The sequence below is a fragment of the Protomyctophum parallelum genome (assembly GCF_964188405.1).
Source record: "Protomyctophum parallelum genome assembly, chromosome: 19".
NCBI classification, from domain to species: domain Eukaryota; kingdom Metazoa; phylum Chordata; class Actinopteri; order Myctophiformes; family Myctophidae; genus Protomyctophum; species Protomyctophum parallelum.
In genome coordinates this window covers 9,441,790-9,460,915 of record NC_139717.1, presented here as the reverse complement: position 1 = coordinate 9,460,915, position 19,126 = coordinate 9,441,790, and the positions used below count along the sequence as shown (strand labels likewise).

At 40.4% G+C, this 19,126-nt stretch overlaps 1 protein-coding gene across 1 annotated transcript; it reads left to right on the top strand.

Annotated features, from left to right (window-relative positions):
• Window positions 1-10,801: 10,801 nt before the first annotated feature.
• Window positions 10,802-18,159, top strand: LOC310877265 (gamma-aminobutyric acid receptor subunit rho-1-like). The gene is made up of 8 exons (XM_083791073.1): window positions 10,802-10,835; window positions 11,296-11,363; window positions 12,010-12,233; window positions 12,912-12,994; window positions 13,163-13,303; window positions 13,697-13,849; window positions 15,147-15,343; window positions 17,500-18,159. The coding sequence occupies exons 1-8, from the start codon at window positions 10,817-10,819 to the stop codon at window positions 17,785-17,787; spliced, it is 1,173 nt and encodes a 390-aa protein (XP_083647199.1). The 5' UTR covers window positions 10,802-10,816; the 3' UTR covers window positions 17,788-18,159.
• The last annotated feature ends 967 nt before the right edge of the window (window positions 18,160-19,126 follow it).

Genomic DNA, 19,126 nt, shown 5'->3' with positions numbered 1-19,126 from the left:
TAATATCTATTTAACACTGTTACTGAACACACAATATAGCAATGATTACGGTCACACTATAGAGCTATTTAACACTGTTACTGAACACACACTCTATAGCAATGATTACTGTCACAATACAGAGCAATTTAATTTAGGTAACCAAATGGACCCCAATAGTAGATCTTTACACTCTCAATAGTTCAATTGTTGTTAAGCATCTGCTTAATTTCCAAAAAACTACACAATTAGAGAATGTAGAAGATTGCTACTTTTGATCCTTCGATTATATAATGCTGATTGTAGCATAGCCATAGTGGTTAGTGACTGAGCTTTGTTAACGTGAGTGCCACCCCGGGCACTCACGTTAACTCTTTTCACCGCTAGTCGATTATCTATTCAGCATTTGAGCCTTGATGTACTGTTTATATATGTAAATACTACTCTTTTAAGCCGTGTTTCAGTAGTCGAGTGGGTACTGTCGACGGTTAGTAAACATTGAGGCCGGGGATCTCCTCCCCGTCCAGGACTGAGAGTGTGTTTTCTTCTTACAAAGCAAAATTGTTTTTGCATCTAGTCGAGGTAACCACCATTGTGAGTCTATAAATGTAACATGGTGGTCCGTGGCACAAACACTCAATGAATAATGGACCTCGACTAGATGCAAAAACAATTGTGTTTGTTTGGTAAAAAGGAAAAACACTCTCGGTCGTCGACCGGGAAGTGAACTCGGGCACCGATTTTGATGACCGTCGACGTTAACCATTCGGCTACTGAAACACTGTTGTATAGTTTTGTAGAAACATCCTATATAAACATCATAACAAGTAACTTCATAAGTGGTCGACGACTCGACGTTTGAACACAAAAACAACAACAGCGTTAAGTATTAAATAACATACCTGCTCCGAAGAGGGACCGCATGGTGACGTGGCAACTTCCAAACAAACACTGACCGAACTCGGCTCCACGCGTCTCTTCCGTATTTAAGGGTGCCGGCCGTCACTTCCTTCCGGGGTGAGGCCACGCCCGCGAGAAAATAGATGACGTGGAACTTCCTGGAGTAGAACCCCGGAAGTGGCTGACGTCACGCTTAAATACACAACACAGAGTTCGATCTCCTACTTGGCAGTGTCCACGGTAGTCTAGTGGAGTAGTCATCAGACTTACAGTCCTAACGTCTTAACTTTGCCAGTTCAAACCCCGTTGGTAATTTTCCTACAACACGGACCACTTGTTTTTGTGAGGTTATGGTTAGGGCTAGTTTGACATGCATTAGACTGCGGACCCCCATTTATAGTGGCATTTCTATCTCTGGGACCCCCAGCCAGTAGCCTAACGGGGGTCCCCGGACCCCAGCAACTGACAGGTAGGTAGGCCTACACTGGGGGTCCCCGGACCCCAGCAACTGACAGGTAGATATAGGCCTACTGGGGGTCCCCGGACCCCAGCAACTGACAGGTAGGTACTGCATGGGTTCCCCGGACCCCCCAGTCTGTGACTCACTGTGCTATTGTAGGCTATAGGCCTATTGTTATTATAGGTCGTTAGTCCGTAAACACTGAAGTTGGTGCTTTGCATGAAAGTAAGGATAGCACTCAATCCATTGATTCACAATACACTTGTATGGCGTCTATGGCGTTTTATTTTTTTATTTGTTTTTATTTATTTTATGATCTTATATTCAATTTTGTTCTCTGCCATTGTTCTATCATTTTAACTACTTGTGTTTTATTGTATTTTATTTTTGTGTCCTGCCCTGTGAAGCACTTTGAGCTGCATTTATGTATGAAAAGTGCTATACAAATAAAGTTTATTATTATTATTATATATCGTATGACGCCGAGAGGCTAAAGCAGGGAAACGTTTTAGCTGTCAGACTCGCTGCTTTAGTCGTTGTCTGCATGAGAATCACTGCTCCAGGCCAGGGTGCTGCTTTTGTTATATTGTATTAAAGTTAGAGAACATTACCACAGTGAATCACAGCATAGTAGTAACTAACCCCTCTCTCCTTCCATTCATGAAATGCCGCCTCGCGAACAGCTGACTTTACTATGAGTGACGTAGGTTATAGTAGCACGCAACACGTACCACGTGACCCATATAACTGTCACCAACAACACTTTTAATTATATTTATTACATGAAGCAGAGAGACAGCCCTGTGATGAAACCTTTAGCATTACACTGTGGTTACGTTTTTATTCACAATGGAATGTTATTGTACTCTTAATATATCACAGCACAGTAGATTCATATTTCAATCGATCTGGGATGTTAACATTGTGCAAAACTCTGTTCAATGAATGGCCTCTTCTGCTACATTAAACATTACTAAACATTAAACGTTACTTATACCTGTTATTGAGACTCCTATAGAGCATGTTGACATGGATAGCTTGGTTAGTAGTATCTCTGTTATAGTTAATGCAGTTTGATTAAATTAATAGCCTATTTTATTAGACAAAAATGTCAACAGACAGATGTCACCCTCTAGGGGTTCCTAGAAAGATGTCCGTGAGGGCTTAGCAGTCACTATTGAAATGACCCTCTGAAAGATCTGAGGAAACAGCAGTCCTACCTCCACCACACCCCAATATCCCTATCTGGTCAGCATATAACTCAATCCTGGCATTTGAGAAGCCTTTGACAGAGAGAGGTCTTCGTGCTTTGCATTTGAGATGAGATTCAATGTATTGTCAATGTACAGTACAGTACAGTACAGTACAATACAGCACAGCGAAAAGTATTTTCGCATCTCACCAAAAATACTTTTCACTGTAGGCCTACTGTACTTGTAGGCCTACTGTGATTTGATTGCAGCTCTACCTTATGAATGGCAAACACTGATAACAGTCTTGAAGCAGACACAAGTTACAACGGATGGATGCACTGCATGATCACTGGAATACAGATAAGCTTGGACCCAACACCATAGATAGAAGATAGTTTATTGTTTATTGAATGGATCCCCATTAGGATCTATATTAGGATATATCAGCTAGTCTTCCTGGGGTCCATATAAAATACATACAAAAAAATACATACGGCAATTACAAATACATTCAACAAAGGTAAATTCATGAAAATACATAACAATTTATTCTATAAAATGAATTGCAACATAATGAGAATAACATTATATTATGGTCATGTGGTCAGCTGTAGCAAGAGTGTTCCTTTAAAGCATATTTGAAAGATAATTTATGTTGTGTTATATTAATGTGAGGTGGTAACATGTTCCAAAATGATATTGATCGATACATAACTGTTTGTTTAAGGAGGTTCGTTTTTGGAGCAGGGAGTGATAAATGACAGAGGCTTGCAATTCTGGTGTTATGATTATGTCTGTCACTCGATTTTAATAACTGTAACTGGCTTGATGGAGCCTGGAAATAGACACATACAGTATAATGGCTCTACCACAACAAGGCATATACTACCACCATTAGATCTCCACATATGGAGCTGACCTGTTCTGACATTCCATATGTTGATCTGACCTCATCAAACCCTGTACACTCAAGATACGCTCCATATATGGCCAGACCTCACCAAAGACTATAAAGACACTGCCCCCACTGCCACCCTTAGATCTCCATATATGGAGATGACCCGTTCTGACATTCCATTATGTTGATCTGACCTAATGAAACCCGGCCTACACACTCAAGACACGCTCCATATATGGCATGTTTTGTTCAAAAAACCTGTTAGGCGATTTTTCATTCTGTGAATCCATAGTTGGTGTCTTTGAAGGCTGATAACAGCAACTAAGCTACCATTTGGGAACTGCTATCATGTTGAAATATTATCTATTTAAATAAATAAAACATTTGCCACCTTGAATGTCCCTCACTAGTGAAAATCCTGGTCTGAGCCCATGGACTATTTTAAGCAATAATTAAAGCACCAAATATAAATGCTGCAACCTGAGAAGGGAAAAAAAAATACATCATTGTCTTCAGTGTGAATCAACTTCTTTATCTTTTTCTTCTTTTTTCGTTGTTATTATTATTGATGTCAGGTCAGCCATTTTGACAGCAAAGGAAAGGTTTCAAAGTGAACTTCACAGGGAATGTGTTCAGTTGATAGTGAGGGACAAGCATGCATGGCAGAGGCTCCAGGAGGTAGAGTGGTCGCCTGGGAAACGGTAAGGTTCACAGTTCCATCCCTGTGGGACTCCCCCACTGTCGAGGTGATCCTTAATTGAGCCAGACACTTAACCCTCATTTAACCCATTTTGACCTGGGAACGATTCTACAAATAAATCAAAACCCCATGTTTTCGTTCTCACACATTCTCATGCCAAGGACCCCCAAAAATATATGAAATTGACCACCGACCCACATCTGGAAATATGTTGTTCCAGGGACCCCCCCCCCCCCCCAATCCCCAGAAACAAAGATTTGAGTTAAAAATGTTAGTTCTGATAGAATAATATTCAAAGATTTGAGGCACATTTTCACGATTTTTCAAAAATAGCAGACCTACAAGCTTGTAGATCTGCTATTTTTCAATAGCTATACTATAACATAATCCTTAAAACACCAACAGGGGTTCCCGGCTTCCCGCCCAGAATGGATTCATTTGCTCTCTTGAGCAGGTTTTGGTGCCTTAATTGCGTCGATTCCAGTGTGTGAATGTAAAGCTTTTGGGTAAAAAAGGTGCCATATAAATTAGCGGTGGGCAAAAAAAGAAAATAGTGATTCATGGATATAGTGCAATTTTTAATGCCACAATATAAAAATGGAATCGCAAAGTATAGGCCTATAATAAGAGCAAAGTAACTTCGAAACGCAATATAGATCAAATCGGCACCCTAGGTAACAATATCGTATCGAATATCGTCCCACCCCTAATATAAATGCGCCATTTGATGATACGACACATAATTAGCTTGTAGATCAGCTCTTTTTGATGATCTACTCTGTTATAATACAGATTATACACTAGGCTAAACAAGGCATGAATGAATCACCCACACACATACATACAGTATGGTGAAACCATACAGTGAAAAAGATGAATAAATATACAGAGAAACTTACAGATGTTTTCTTTTACTTTCAGCAATACCACACAGTGTAGCAAATCAATACTCAAGTCTTGCATTCAAAATTTGAATTTGAAAAACCTTTTATGATCAATTAATAAAAACAAAAAAAAAGCCGATCTACAAGCTCAAATGTTGCGATGCGTTTTGAGCTTGTAGATTCTCTATTTTCACACATTTTGTATGATGAAGTAGGGCAATAATTTGAAAAAAAAAAGAAAAAAAAAATCATGAAGGCATGAATTTCCGGGGGTCTGCATCAATACATAAGAGACCCAAACACCTCAAAAACAAAGCGACGTCATGAAAATACATTCTGCACAAGTCCAGGACAGTTGGGTGCATCATTAGCTTACCCAATATACTAAAGGGGACATTACATTTTGAAGGTACCATAAAAATGGTCATTTTCTTTCTATACATAACAAACATAACTACATCATACATAACAAACATCCAAGCAAGGGCACGCTCACACAGGGTTATGTAAAGGACTGTTACATAAATCCCAATATCAGTTAATGCATATTGTCTACTATTATGTATTGTGGACCTATTGTGTCTTTTTACTAGTCATTACAAAAAACAGCGTGTCATCATTCATGACGAAACGAATTATATAAAGGTGGACATAACAAAGGTTGCCTCTTTAAATTGGCCTATATGCTCCACTGCGCCTGCTAGGCCATCTGCAATGCCATTCTAAATTATACAATGCTGTAGGTGATAACCCCTAAATTGGCATGAAAATATCTCATTGTTCACGAGCACGTGAGTCACCTCTAACCCGTGTGAATGAATCCTCTGTAACGTCAACTGTGTTCATACTAGGGGCGTGTTCGGAAATTGCGCACTGAGCCCACTGTGCAATGCAAACTAATAGGCGAGTGTGCTCCGGTGTGGTATTTCCGAACGCGCCCTAGGTTTACCTACCGCCAGAAAATCCGAGCCATCTGACATGAGGGATTTTATAGGTTTAGGCGAAATTGCTTTCGCTACTGTGAGATACTGAGATTATAATGATGAGGTCTAAATGTATGGCAGGCTATGCCTATGCTACAATGTCTGGAACGAAACGTGTCGGGAATATGCCCATAATTCACAAAAGGTTTTTGAGGTAGACGTAGACCTTCATTTTTTTTTTAATCTTGGTGGTGGACCATACTTATTTTTGAACAGAATGCACACGGATGTTTTGTTGCTTACGTTGCTTGTGTGGAGTTCGTGGACTACCGGAGTCTCTGGGAGATACAGTCCGAGAGGGCGCACTGTTCAACCATACAGCCAAATCAGGTTGGCACATTATTCACTATAGGCTACTGTCTTTGATTCGATTGCCATAGAATTAAGTAGGCCTTTAGCCTATATGCGAGTCTTTTGCAGACATGTGATAATGTGCGAGTCGATCTTTTGCAATCGTATACCCATGCGTATAACTGTGCGTAAAATGGACACATGCGCATTCTAAATTGAAATGTCGTGGTAAACTCTTTAGGGGGCAATTGCATGACCATGACATGCTTCAGTTTGTGGTAATACAGAACAGCCTGCTGCCTGCCTGCCCTACACAACTCGATTGAATTTATTGATACACCATAATCAAATTTTACTGCAAAACAATTAGCTGTGTATAACCTGCTTCAACATATTTGCAATTGCATAATTAAGCCATGCAATAGCTCCAACAATTAATCATTCAATTCCTTTTGTTATTTTCATCAGCCTATGTTAATCTTAAAGGTAAACCGTGTATATAGCCAATGACGCATCACCAGTAAATAAATGCAGCTAGCCCATACGTTCTATCATGTATTCTTATTCTGGGCATTAACAACTGGGTAGGTGAGCCAAATGTCTAAAATGATGCACCATGACCATGTTAATAATTTATAACATCAAAGCAGTGGCAGATACAAAATGACCCTATATAAATATAATTGTAGGGTGCAATGTTTTATAAAATTGCATTGGTATTGTGACTGTTTTCCCCAAATCCTAACATTTTAACATCTAAATCGACTCAGTTTTGCTCTTTGTTAATGTTGAATGTTACACTGTTCTTGTCATCACAAGACAAACAGAAACAGCAAAAGTATTCCTAAACTATTAGTAAAGGTCATTGTTGTGTTGCTAGTGCTACAGGTGAAAGTTAAACAAATAAATGCATTATACATTTTTACAAGTTTAGTATAGGTATGGACTCTGGTCTAATAAGTGATTACATCCCGATTCACAGATGTGTCCTGAAACCTTGATAGTCAAACGTGCCAATGAAAAAAACAGTAATATAGTGCCATCACATTATCATCCCCTCCCCTAACCCCTCCCCCTTTATCATACAGCTACAGCTGTGGGTTCAGGTGGATCACCACCCATCACCACCCACCAGGCAAACCAGGCATACCTAATGAACTGGTGGGCATGCCCACATAAAAACAACACACACTTTTTTGAAATAATTATACCTCCTTATATAACAATAAGACCTGCACTGCGGCGACATGGGCTACGCTTGATGCGGGCCCTTTGTCTAAGACAAATTTCTTCCTCGGGAGACAAATAATAAAGAACCTTGAACCTTGAACCTCGATGATCATGTTTTAGGGTGGAAAAAAATCACGGCACTCCATCTTTAAAACGCTATACCATGTGTTGTGAAAATATTGTCCTATACAACGAAGAATGCAGGGCTTACAGTGGTCATCAACGAAAGCTGAAAGCCTGCTGGCACTGTAATAAATAACTACAGACTGCAGTAGGCTAGTTGTGCTGACAACACATAGGATGTGCCAGGTTAGTAAAAATAATTTACTCAGATTATGTAATGGGTAATAACCAGTTAATAGGCTCTCAAAAGTGTTGCTATATTGTGACTTTGTGGGCGAAGCTTATCCCTTTGGAAGGCTGCGAAGGCAGATGGCATTTAAATATTAAATTACCAGTAAGTGTATTTCTTTCATGCACTTGTAATGTATTGTAGCCTGAAGGAAAAAAAATGTTTAATGTTCCCAGTAGTGTACAGATACAAAACTAGAATGTGCCTCTGGCCTCTAGCCAATCAGGATGACATTTGACAGATCGGACAGGTCCACCTTGACGTCATGAGTATAGGCATATAGAGATAAGGTGCATCGAAACGATTTGCGTGATGTTTGGACAACATCTGTAGGAGGCTTTCTATTCCTGAAAGAAATTTCGAAAATAAATTAAGCCATTGTTCTCACTAGAATATAATATATATTTTAAATGTTGTTTAAAAAAAAAAAAACATGATGCCACTGGTGGACGGATTTCTGAACTGCCCTCAGCACTCCTATGAGACACAGACAGAGTAGGAACAAATCGTGGTATTTTGTTGTGAACATTAGTGAGGACCAATTATATGAAGATAGGTTGAAAAGTGGTGAAGTGGTCCTTTAAAATCATTGTAACTAAGACATTCGATATAAATTCATACACCCTGCCCTGTTTCAGACTGCTTTCACTGAGACCGCCATGTCATAGACACTTTAAATGTCTCCAAGAAGACCAGATGGTGCCCAGAGCACTTATCTACACACTGACCTATATCAACAGCATCCCCCATAAGATGCTTAATCATTCCAAAGTCTCCTTGTCTCTGAGCTGGTGAGTTACGGTAAATATGCTATAGCTAAATAAATTGCCAGCAACTAAATACAGCAGGCCCATAAAACGTAACTGTTTTCCATAATGCATTTTGCCAAAACCAATGAGGCTTAGGCCTACAGTACAGTATAGCTATGTGGCTGTGTATTTGTAATTTGATTTGGGTTTAAGGCTTAGTGAAAAGGTACTTTTTTCCCAGCAATCTGCCATCACAAAGCAGATTATATTCGGGAAGATATTAATTTGTTTTGGATAGCTGGATATATCTCCAAAATTCCAGCTACTGCTCGGTTTCAGATAAGGTTTTAAGAAGCTAATTAGTGTTCTGCTCAGGAGGTAATACTACAATGAGTTATTGGAACGCAGAACTTCTAATTTCAAAATGTTTCTAAAATAGCAAAAATAGCTATTCTACCTTTTTTCTTGTTTTTAAAGACAAGTATGTGCAATAGACTCCCTTCAGGAGTGGTTCTGTTAAGAATGGAAACAATAACAACAATAAACAAAACCTTTTTCTCCTTTTTTCAGATTGAGAAGAGAAATACCCCTGACAGTGGGACGTTGCAAAATTGGCAGGTAGTATTTTTTATTTTTGCTATGGAAGTGAATGATCTATTCTAGAGCTATAGTGCCTGTAATTGAATTGAACCAGCAGAACATACAGAGACACATGGCATTTTAATCATGCTATTGTTTAAAGCTTCCTATTAGTTGGATTGTCTGCTTCCATGTATCAGCGCAAAGCCATCATAATCCACTCTTAACCTCAGGAGACAGGATATACAGTAGTAGGGGAGAAAGTTCAGAAGGTCACTAATTGGTGGTGGTGTATAGGCCCTGTTAGAGATGACAACAAACCACAATACTTTCGGGTGGAAGCCTTGTATGTCCCAGACCGTTACTTTGTAGGGAAAAAAAGGAACCTCTGCTCTAATGGATCCCATGCAGAACTCACAAGCTCTTACTAATACTTTTCATTGCTCTAAAACCATCAGAGAGACTTAATTAAGATCTTTAACTGTCATTCAATTTCCCCCCCACATATGGAGATACAAGATTTTTGCCCCACTCTTAACAGTATGTGCAATAGACAATAATCCATAATCTAAAAGGTTTATTAAAGCTACAATCTGGGACTTTTACTAAAACAGTATATTTTGACCAATCTGTATGGTACCATGTAAATCCTTAAGATTGTATTGATGTAAGCAGTCTTGGGAACCCATAGGTCAGGATCCTATGTTGTGATGCATAAGTATAACCAATACACTTGATGCTAGTATGTAACATGACGTACGAGTACACTCCACATGAGGCTAGTATGTCACATTATGTACAGGTGCGCCTAGACATGAATCATAATGCTAGTATGTCACAGGGACATAGACCCCCAATCCAATACTGATGCTGACTGCCAAGCAAGGAGGAATTGGGTACCCTTTTACAGTGTTTGGGATGACTCAGCGTGGTCATTGAATGCCATTTTCTTTAATGTTTTCCTATGATGGAATTCCCAAAAGGGATGCCAAGGTGAAAGTGATTGATACAATATAACTCAATTGGAGCTTGGGGGTGGTCTCTTTACACATCCATTGAGAAATGTAGACCCTGATGTCGGGTTGGACACTCAATCAAGTTTTTTAAGCAGATGGCGCACTGGATTGGACACAGATGCACAGCAAGCTTAATTGTACTTTGATCTTTTTTCCACCCTTGTATCTCTACATTTACATGAGGTCAAGAAGTGAAGCTCTGTCTCAACCTCTCCCTGAGTCTGACTGCAGTGAGAACACCGCCTATCCTCAGTGGGCAGTTATAGGTTTGCCGGCCTTTCTCGATGTCCAGGCTGTGCTGTGTGTCAAATGTGTGTATGTGTTGCACTGCATACAGGGGTGCTGGGTCGCAACTCGCAAGATACATTTCAGTTTGAGCTGACAATTAAGTATTATTGTATTATATTAACTATTACGACTTTTCTCCGTTTATTAGTCCGTGGGCCAATAATATCCTCAATAATTACATATCATTTTGGAGGCCAATTATTGCCTTCCATTCTCTCTGCAGTGCCTTACACAAGAGAAGTCGTGATGTCACAAAATCCTCCTCCATCACAAAGTCAGAACAGATCCTGAGGATTGATGACCATGACTTCACAATGAGACCAGGTTTTGGAGGTATAAAGTTTTAACCGCAGTTAGACCCTCTATAAATTGGACCCGAGTTGCACTGTAGGCCTACTTGGTATATAATGGTAAATAATTACATTACATAATTACACAAAAAGAGGTTAGGACAATTTTGAGGTAATTTTACTTTACTGGAGTATTTCCAATTTCCCATACTTATACTCCACTACAATGATAAACATTTTACTTACTAGTTACTTTGTAGATTTTGATTATTACGAAACATACATTAACCACTTCAGTGTATACATTTTGGCCATTTGAAAATAGACGAACTACAAGGTCACATTGTGCTTATAGAGCTGCTACAGTATATTCAAAAGTTTGTAATGTTATACATTTGAATATATTTCTAAATTGCGTCATTGATACTTTAACTTAAGTAAGAAATGTGAGTGCTTTTTCCACCATTGCTGCCACCATGCTACATTGCTCTGTATGTCTGCAGGCCCTGCTGTTCCGGTTGGGGTCGACGTTCAGGTGGAAAGTCTGGACACAATTTCAGAGGTCGAGATGGTATGCTTTGCTTTGCGTATGCATTTAATTTCTGGTTGTGAATGGGAATTACATTACATCATAGAAATGTGTATTTTAATCAATAAAGGGAAAGGGAAAAGGCACAGATGCATATTATTCTGGTGTTTTGATATCAGCTGACAAAATACAATACATGTTCCACATCTGAACCAATGTCATCAGTGACTGCACACACAATGCACAGCAACATCGTCATGTTTACTTATTTGTAACTCGAGTGTACAAATGTAACCAAATGGACTTAGAAGAGTCCTCTCTTAGTTAAAGAAAATCATATTCTCCTCATGGACCTACATTGTGCATGGTGGAACAGCTGTCAAAAATCACTGCTTAAACACAAATAACTGCAAATTGAAAGCAGATTCTGCCAATATGTAACATTACAAAACATTCTTCTTACTAAAAATTATCCTTTTTTGTTCTGGATCTGTGGATTCAGTATGGATGTTCTTCCTAATTCAAATGGTAATATAAATACAAGACAGACAGATGGTGCTAAAAGACAGACATTGAGAACTATAGAAGGTACCTCGCCAATATCTGGAGTTACTTCATGGCATGGCAAGGCAACTACACAACACAAACCTATGATTTTGCTTTAAATGAACCCCCATCTGTTTGGCAGGACTTCACCATGACGCTATACTTGAGACACTACTGGAAGGATGAGCGTCTGTCCTTCCGAAGCAACACCAACCACAGCATGACCTTCGATGGCCGCCTAGTGAAGAAGATCTGGGTGCCTGACATGTTCTTTGTTCATTCCAAGAAATCCTTCATCCACGACACCACCACAGATAACGTCATGCTGCGCGTCTACCCTGACGGCAAAGTCCTCTACAGCCTCAGGTAAAACAATTTGACAAAACACAGTTCTTCAAAATCAAGGTCTTGGATTCGATTATCAGATTTTCTTCTCATCTCGTGGATGTACACTATGTGTGTAATGTGTAGCATCATACTAGCATGACATCACATAATTATAGCTCAGAATAATACTGGATTCAAGCTGGCTCGTCGCATGTCATGGATTAATCTCCGTTTGTACTAGGTTGGAGATCAGATTTTCCAACCTAAAGGCAGATTGGCGAGTGAGGATGACAGTGTGCCTCCACAGACTGCTCTCTCTCCTCCAGTGAGCTGGATTATCTTTATTTCTTTTTGTTGATCACCTCCACCCTGGGCAGTGGTGGAAGTTGTTTTTTCTTTAGCTAAGAAAGGTTGCAATGCCTCAATATAGAAATACTCCATTACGAGTAAAAGACCTATTCGCATTTTTCGCATTTTTACTTGAGCGCAAAGGTCTTTATTGAAAGGAGAGCCCCTTGAGATGCGACATTTCATTTTCGAGGGGGTCCCATAAACTCAAGTACAACATAAGACATTATACAATACATTCATTACACAGAGATAGGTTGCTCACCCTCTCCTACAACTCCCTCAGGGAGTACAATACAATATCCGGGATAATGAATTAAGACTAAAGATCTGGAATAAATAAGTAGTTTGTTGTGTGTTTTCTTGCAGGGTCACAGTCACAGCTATGTGTAGCATGGACCTCAGTCGCTTTCCTTTGGACACGCAGACGTGCTCCTTGGAGATAGAGAGCTGTAAGTGGCTAATTTGTTGCTGTCTGGCAGAGATCTCATATCACTCCATAAATTAATGCCCTTCATCATCACATTGATTGTCACCATAAATACCCCATGTTTTGCCATGAAGGGGTTTTGCCCATGCAGCACCTAGTTTGTTCACTGTGATCCTCATCCGCCCATCAGATGCTTACACAGATGACGACTTGATGTTGTACTGGAAGAAAGGGAACAAGTCACTGGCCACAGATGAGAAGATCTCCCTCTCCCAGTTCCTCATCCAGGAGTTCCACACCACCACCAGGCTGGCCTTCTACAGCAGCACAGGTACCCAGCAAACTGCTTCAAATGCCTCGCAGAATGTCTAATTAATTATAACCACTTTCAACTGGCTGTCCTTATTTTGGGCATGTCATTATATAGTCTAACACGTTCAGGCTTTTTGGAAGAAATGTGGGGCGGCACTGTGCTTGTGTATTATACTGTTTAAAACAGTTTTAACATATTGCTTTAAAGGCCAAATTGGCCAGCACATTGCTGGTTGTACTTTTAGAATCTAACATGAAATAAACAATTTCAGTATAGAGAAACATAGGGGGAGTGTTATAGCAGGTGGGCCAGCACAAGGTCATTATTATAATAGTTTGGCCACGGAATCGAGGCAGAAGAATGATAGCATGGTAGCATGGTATCATCTCTTTGTCCTACAATCTTCCTCAGGCTGGTACAACCGTCTGTACATCAACTTCACGCTGCGTCGACACATCTTCTTCTTCCTGCTCCAGACCTATTTTCCTGCTACTCTGATGGTCATGCTGTCCTGGGTGTCCTTCTGGATCGACCGCAGGGCTGTGCCAGCCAGAGTTCCTCTGGGTGAGACCTTTAAGACCAATGTTATGTAGTACAGTGGTTCCCTAACGTTTTAACCTCGCCTCACCAGGCTTTCCACCACCTCGGAGGAAAGCCTGGTCTGTGTTTCAAAAGTCTGTATGATCCGGGCTTGAGCGGATGATATGGTTACGTCATGTTGTAGTATTGTTTTGTAGTCGCCAGACAGGACACCAGGCGGCGGCAACTTCCTTTTCCCTCTCAATAAAAGCTACAGGCTACGAGAGCTTTTATTAAGAGGGAAAAGGAAGTTGCCGCCGCCAAGGTGTCCTGTCTGGCGACTACAAAACAATACTACAACATGACGTAACCATATCATCCGCTCCCTCTCGGATCATATACCGAAATGAAATGGTGCCCAGGCTACTAACGTTTTAGCTCAAGACCCAAATAGAAAGATAAGACGTTTGCCCAGGACCCAAACTAGTGAAAATAGCTTGTGAGCTTGTATATCTGCTATTTTCACTGCTCTTTAAACATTTTTTGAATTTTATTTATGGAAGATATTAGTCTTTTTGATAGGCTACTTTAGAAAAATGCTGGAATTGTTTTTAATTAATCCCGAAATGTAAATTGTAAAATTTCGCACGTCCGTTCTCTAATTATTTTGTTACTCTATTATTTTGTTTGTAACTCTAGGGTGCATTGCTGCAGGCAGGGTAACTCTAGGGTGCATTGCTGCAGGCAGGGTAACTCTAGGGTGCATTGCTGCAGGCAGGGTAACTCTAGGGTGCATTGCTGCAGGCAGGGTAACTCTAGGGTGCATTGCTGCAGGCAGGGTAACTCTAGGGTGCATTGCTGCAGGCAGGGTAACTCTAGGGTGCATTGCTGCAGGCAGGGTAACTCTAGGGTGCATTGCTGCAGGCATGGTAACTCTAGGGTGCATTGCTGCAGGCAGGGTAACTCTAGGGTGCATTGCTGCAGGCAGGGTAACTCTAGGGTGCATTGCTGCAGGCAGGGTAACTCTAGGGTGCATTGCTGCAGGCAGGGTAACTACAGGGTGCAACTATACCTTCTAGCATACTATACCTTCTATAACAGTAGTAAGGTTGTGAAAAATGTGCCAGGTTTTGAGCTTGCAGATCGGCTATTTTCGGTGAAGAGATTTGGTGTAAAGGGAAACAAAGAAAGGGGCCAAAGATAGAGCCCTGAGGGTGCTCCGGTTAACAGAGTATAATAGAGTCTAAGTGATCCGTCTTTTGTTGTTTTGCTTCAAACATATTTACACCATAGCTTCCACAGCTCACACCAGGGGTATCACAATGTTTTGCATTTGCTTTAGGCATCACCACAGTGCTCACCATGTCCACCATCATCACTGGAGTCAACGCCTCCATGCCCAGGGTGTCCTACATCAAAGCCGTGGACGTTTACCTCTGGGTCAGTTTCGTCTTCGTCTTCCTGTCCGTGATAGAGTATGCTGCAGTTAACTACCTGTCGACACTACAAGAACGCAAGGAAAGGAAACTTCAAGAATCGGTCAGTGTCATTCAGTCAACTCATTTGATGTTGATGCTTTGATGTACAGTACTTCCTTAATACTTACTTATGTCGCCTTCACACCAGAAAGCTTTACTGCGATTAAAACGAATCCTGCTGGCTGCACATTGTCGGAAAGTGCGCTTCGTTTGGCAGGTGTGAAGCCTCATTCGAATCCTAATGCGCATCAAAGAACCGCATTCTACGCCGCCAAAAAACGGGGGTTTCGCTTCGCTTCCAAATGCACTTGATTTCGATTCGGTGTAGGTGGGAATGCAATCGCATCAAATAAAGGAAATTAAGCAAACAATGTGAAGTAGAAGGGATAGGGATATTTTACCGTGATCAACCGAAATGGTTGAGAAATGACAGAGTTACCGTGTGGGGGTCCCTCTACTATACTGTACTGTCACACCCGAAATCATCATATATACAGTTAATGTGTGTGTGTTAGGCTGCACTACAGTGACAATTTTCAGGCTCGGACGGACACAGCCAGCCAGCCAGGGACACACATAGCCGTCTATAGGAGTGGTTCCGGGGAAAACACAGAGTTTCTATGTATTTAGAGGGGAACTAAAGAGGGGAACTAAACTTCAAACAAATAAGTGTTGGAACAACCTTAAAGGTGTGTTTCTGTTCATGGAGTTAAGCTGTGGAACAGCTTGTCTGAGCCAATAAAGCAAAGCAACAACCTAAAACAATTTAAAAAGAGGCTCAAACAGGAATTATTGCATAGATATAACCTGGAATGAGCGGGGAGCTGAGCCATGTTTATGCCATGTAGTGTTGGACTAAGGTATAACATGGTAGCTTTGTCTTTTTTTCCCTCCTTGTTTTGTTTTTCTCTCTGTTTTGTTTTTTGTTTGTTTAATTTTCTATTCTCCTTCGTTAAATGGCATTTGTTTGTTTTGTTTATATGTTGATTGTATCTTCAACAGTATTTTGGAATACGTTGAGATAAGGATAGGCACTAATAAGCTTTAAGCTTCTGCCTATGCGTTTTCGATCACCTAAAAGTAAACTGTTTTTGTGTAATGTCTCCCTCTCTAAAGATTGAAATAAACTATTCATTCAGTCATATAGGCCCCTAGGTCTATAGACTCTGTAGACACTTTCTGCTGTAGTTCCGTGCCTAGTCTTCATCCAGGTCGAAATCCACCCTGGCAATCCCATAGTTGGAGCATTGGGAGCATTGCTATAATGTTAAAACCAATGTTAAAAGCTTCCTTAGGCCTCAACCATTATATAGACGGAGTATACGTTGGGGTACGTATATAGGCCTATAGACCTGGGATATGACGCCACCTAGCACCGACTGTATATGGGGGAAAGAAAAAGTAAAATACACATATCAGTGCCAAGCTTACATTTGAAGTCAATTTGATATCGGTAGACAAGATGTAATTCTCAAGTCTACTCAGTATAATTGTCTATAATAGAGTGCCAAAGTCCTGACGTCACTCACTCATCCCCTGGTTCTGCCCGGTTCACCGAAGTAATTTCTCTAATTTCTCTATGGTCCTCTAAAAATCGTTTCATATAAGCGTTTGTGGTCCAAAAATAAACAAGCTGTCTCTGGGTTATTGTCAGGGAGGTGTCTCTGTATCGTTTGTGACAGTCTAGCAAAAATGTAACTAATTCAGTAGCAGTAACAATAGCCTTTTATCATTGTCTTTATGTGCATAAATAAGGTTATGGGTATGTGATTAACATATTATCAACCGAATTTTGTCAATGCTCTCGTGTTATCCGAGCTCAGGCAGGCAGCATCAGATAGATTGGATAAGCTCGGCCAACAACGGTTGCCTGCATGATAATCTATGTACAGTCCTCCTCTGAATGCCTCATGTGCAAGAAATAACCTGCATTAGTTTGTATTCTGAAATGATACAAAGAGTCACCAGCTAATCTGCCAAACTTATTGCTGATATGAATGTTCAACATTCAAGACCTTTAGCGTTACATCTCATATATGAGTGCACAAGAGTACCATTCTTTTACATTTACTCTATATTTCCCAAAAGGAAATGTGTTAATTCAGTCTGGTCAGTAGTAGGGATAGTAGTAGGGATGTATCCCCACTGCACCGGCCATAACAATAAATTACCTGAGGAGAGCTAGTAAAAGAAAGTGCCTTTTGTCTCTCTCCGTAGCTACCTTGCACATGTGGTATGTCACACCCTGGGGTAATGTCCACCAGCTACAGTGAGATGGATGTCAACACCACAGGCAACTACGGCATGCCAGAGGAAAACGGGATTAAACATGAGAGGATGCTAGCGCAATTGGCCATGGAGACGGACCAGGTCACCGGCCATGTTGGCTCCAGCGCATACAGCAACATGTGGATTGAGACGCATGTTATAGACAAGTATTCACGGGTCATCTTTCCAGGAGCCTATACACTCTTCAACATGATTTACTGGTTCATTTACTCTTAACCTCTTACTGTAGGGGTGTATACGTTGGTTAGACATACAACAGTCCGACAACACAGACTGTGACATGCGTGGCCGCATGTCAACTAAGCCGTGGCAAAACTAACCTGTGGCTCCCGACATGCGTGACAGGTTAAAACCAACCTGTGGCAGGTTAAAACTAACCTGTGACTCTCGATATGCGTGGCAGGTTAAAACTAATCCTTAGCTTCCTGTGCGGTTAGGTTTAGGGTCGGTCGGACTAATACCTGTCGGACTAGACCAAACGCATGCACCTTTTACTGTAGCCCTTTAATTAAATGGTTAATGCACAGTAGCGAAGAAGGCTAAAAGGCTAAAAGTAAAGGTACTTTTATGAAAAGTGAAAAACGAGCAAGAGAGCAGTATGATCTGAACACAAAGGTTTCGTGAGACATAATGTGATGAAATTGCGTTTAAATTCCTCTAAGTATACAGCTGTACCTGATTTATCCCCATCACTCCCCCATCGCTGTAGATCAAGAGTCGGCCACATACTGTATTGTGATGTTATCAACCACAATTCTGGGTTCTAGTGACACAAATGTGATGGTACTGACTTGTTCCTACAGATGATTGTAGTAAATACAGAGTGGTCAAATTATATTCTGCTGTAAAACACTTTAAATCAGTTTTTTTACAGCCTGTGCAGAATTTAAGATCTGTGATCGTCCCCATAAGCATATTACTGATCATCAGAAGATCAAAAACATGGCTACGAGGTCACCGATGGGGCTATAACTGATTATGGCTGGAAATACATAAGGTTAATGATTGAATACTAACATTGTGGCCAATTCTCTTAAACCTTTTTGTAACATCAACCTGGATCTGGTATGTGAAGGTCATGGGTGGATTTGTGGTCATTGTTACTGGTATTTATGTTAATGAAAAACACCTGCTTATATAATTAGTGATCAAGTATTGACTGATTATTTTCTGAGAATAAATTTGTCACAAGCTATCTGGACAGCAGTGTGTAGTACAGTACCTGCTATGTCATTGACAACAGTTTGAAGATAGTTATACCAAAACCTTTTATATATTGAAGTACATCATTACACTAATTATAGTATAGTGTAAACCCAATATATTAGCAGAGGAGTGCTACACAAAATAATGCAGGTATCAAAAACCAACTCTTTGGATTTACAGACATAAGACAGGGAGTTTAGACTTTTGACGTTTTGCGATCATTCATATAATGCAAGAAATACACAATTAAATAAAATTAATTAATGGACTGTGCTACATATTTCAGTCAAAGCATGTATAAGTCTAACCGCTCTCCCCTACACTGATTTTATTGTGTTCAATAAGAGTA

Excerpts from the sequence above, each read along its gene's own strand:
- LOC310877265 (XM_083791073.1), top strand. Across the intron at positions 12,234-12,911 it reads AAAGTCCTCTACAGCCTCAG|GGTCACAGTCACAGCTATGT; the intron begins GTAAAACAATTT and ends GTTTTCTTGCAG. Across the intron at positions 15,344-17,499 it reads AAAGGAAACTTCAAGAATCG|CTACCTTGCACATGTGGTAT; the intron begins GTCAGTGTCATT and ends CTCTCTCCGTAG.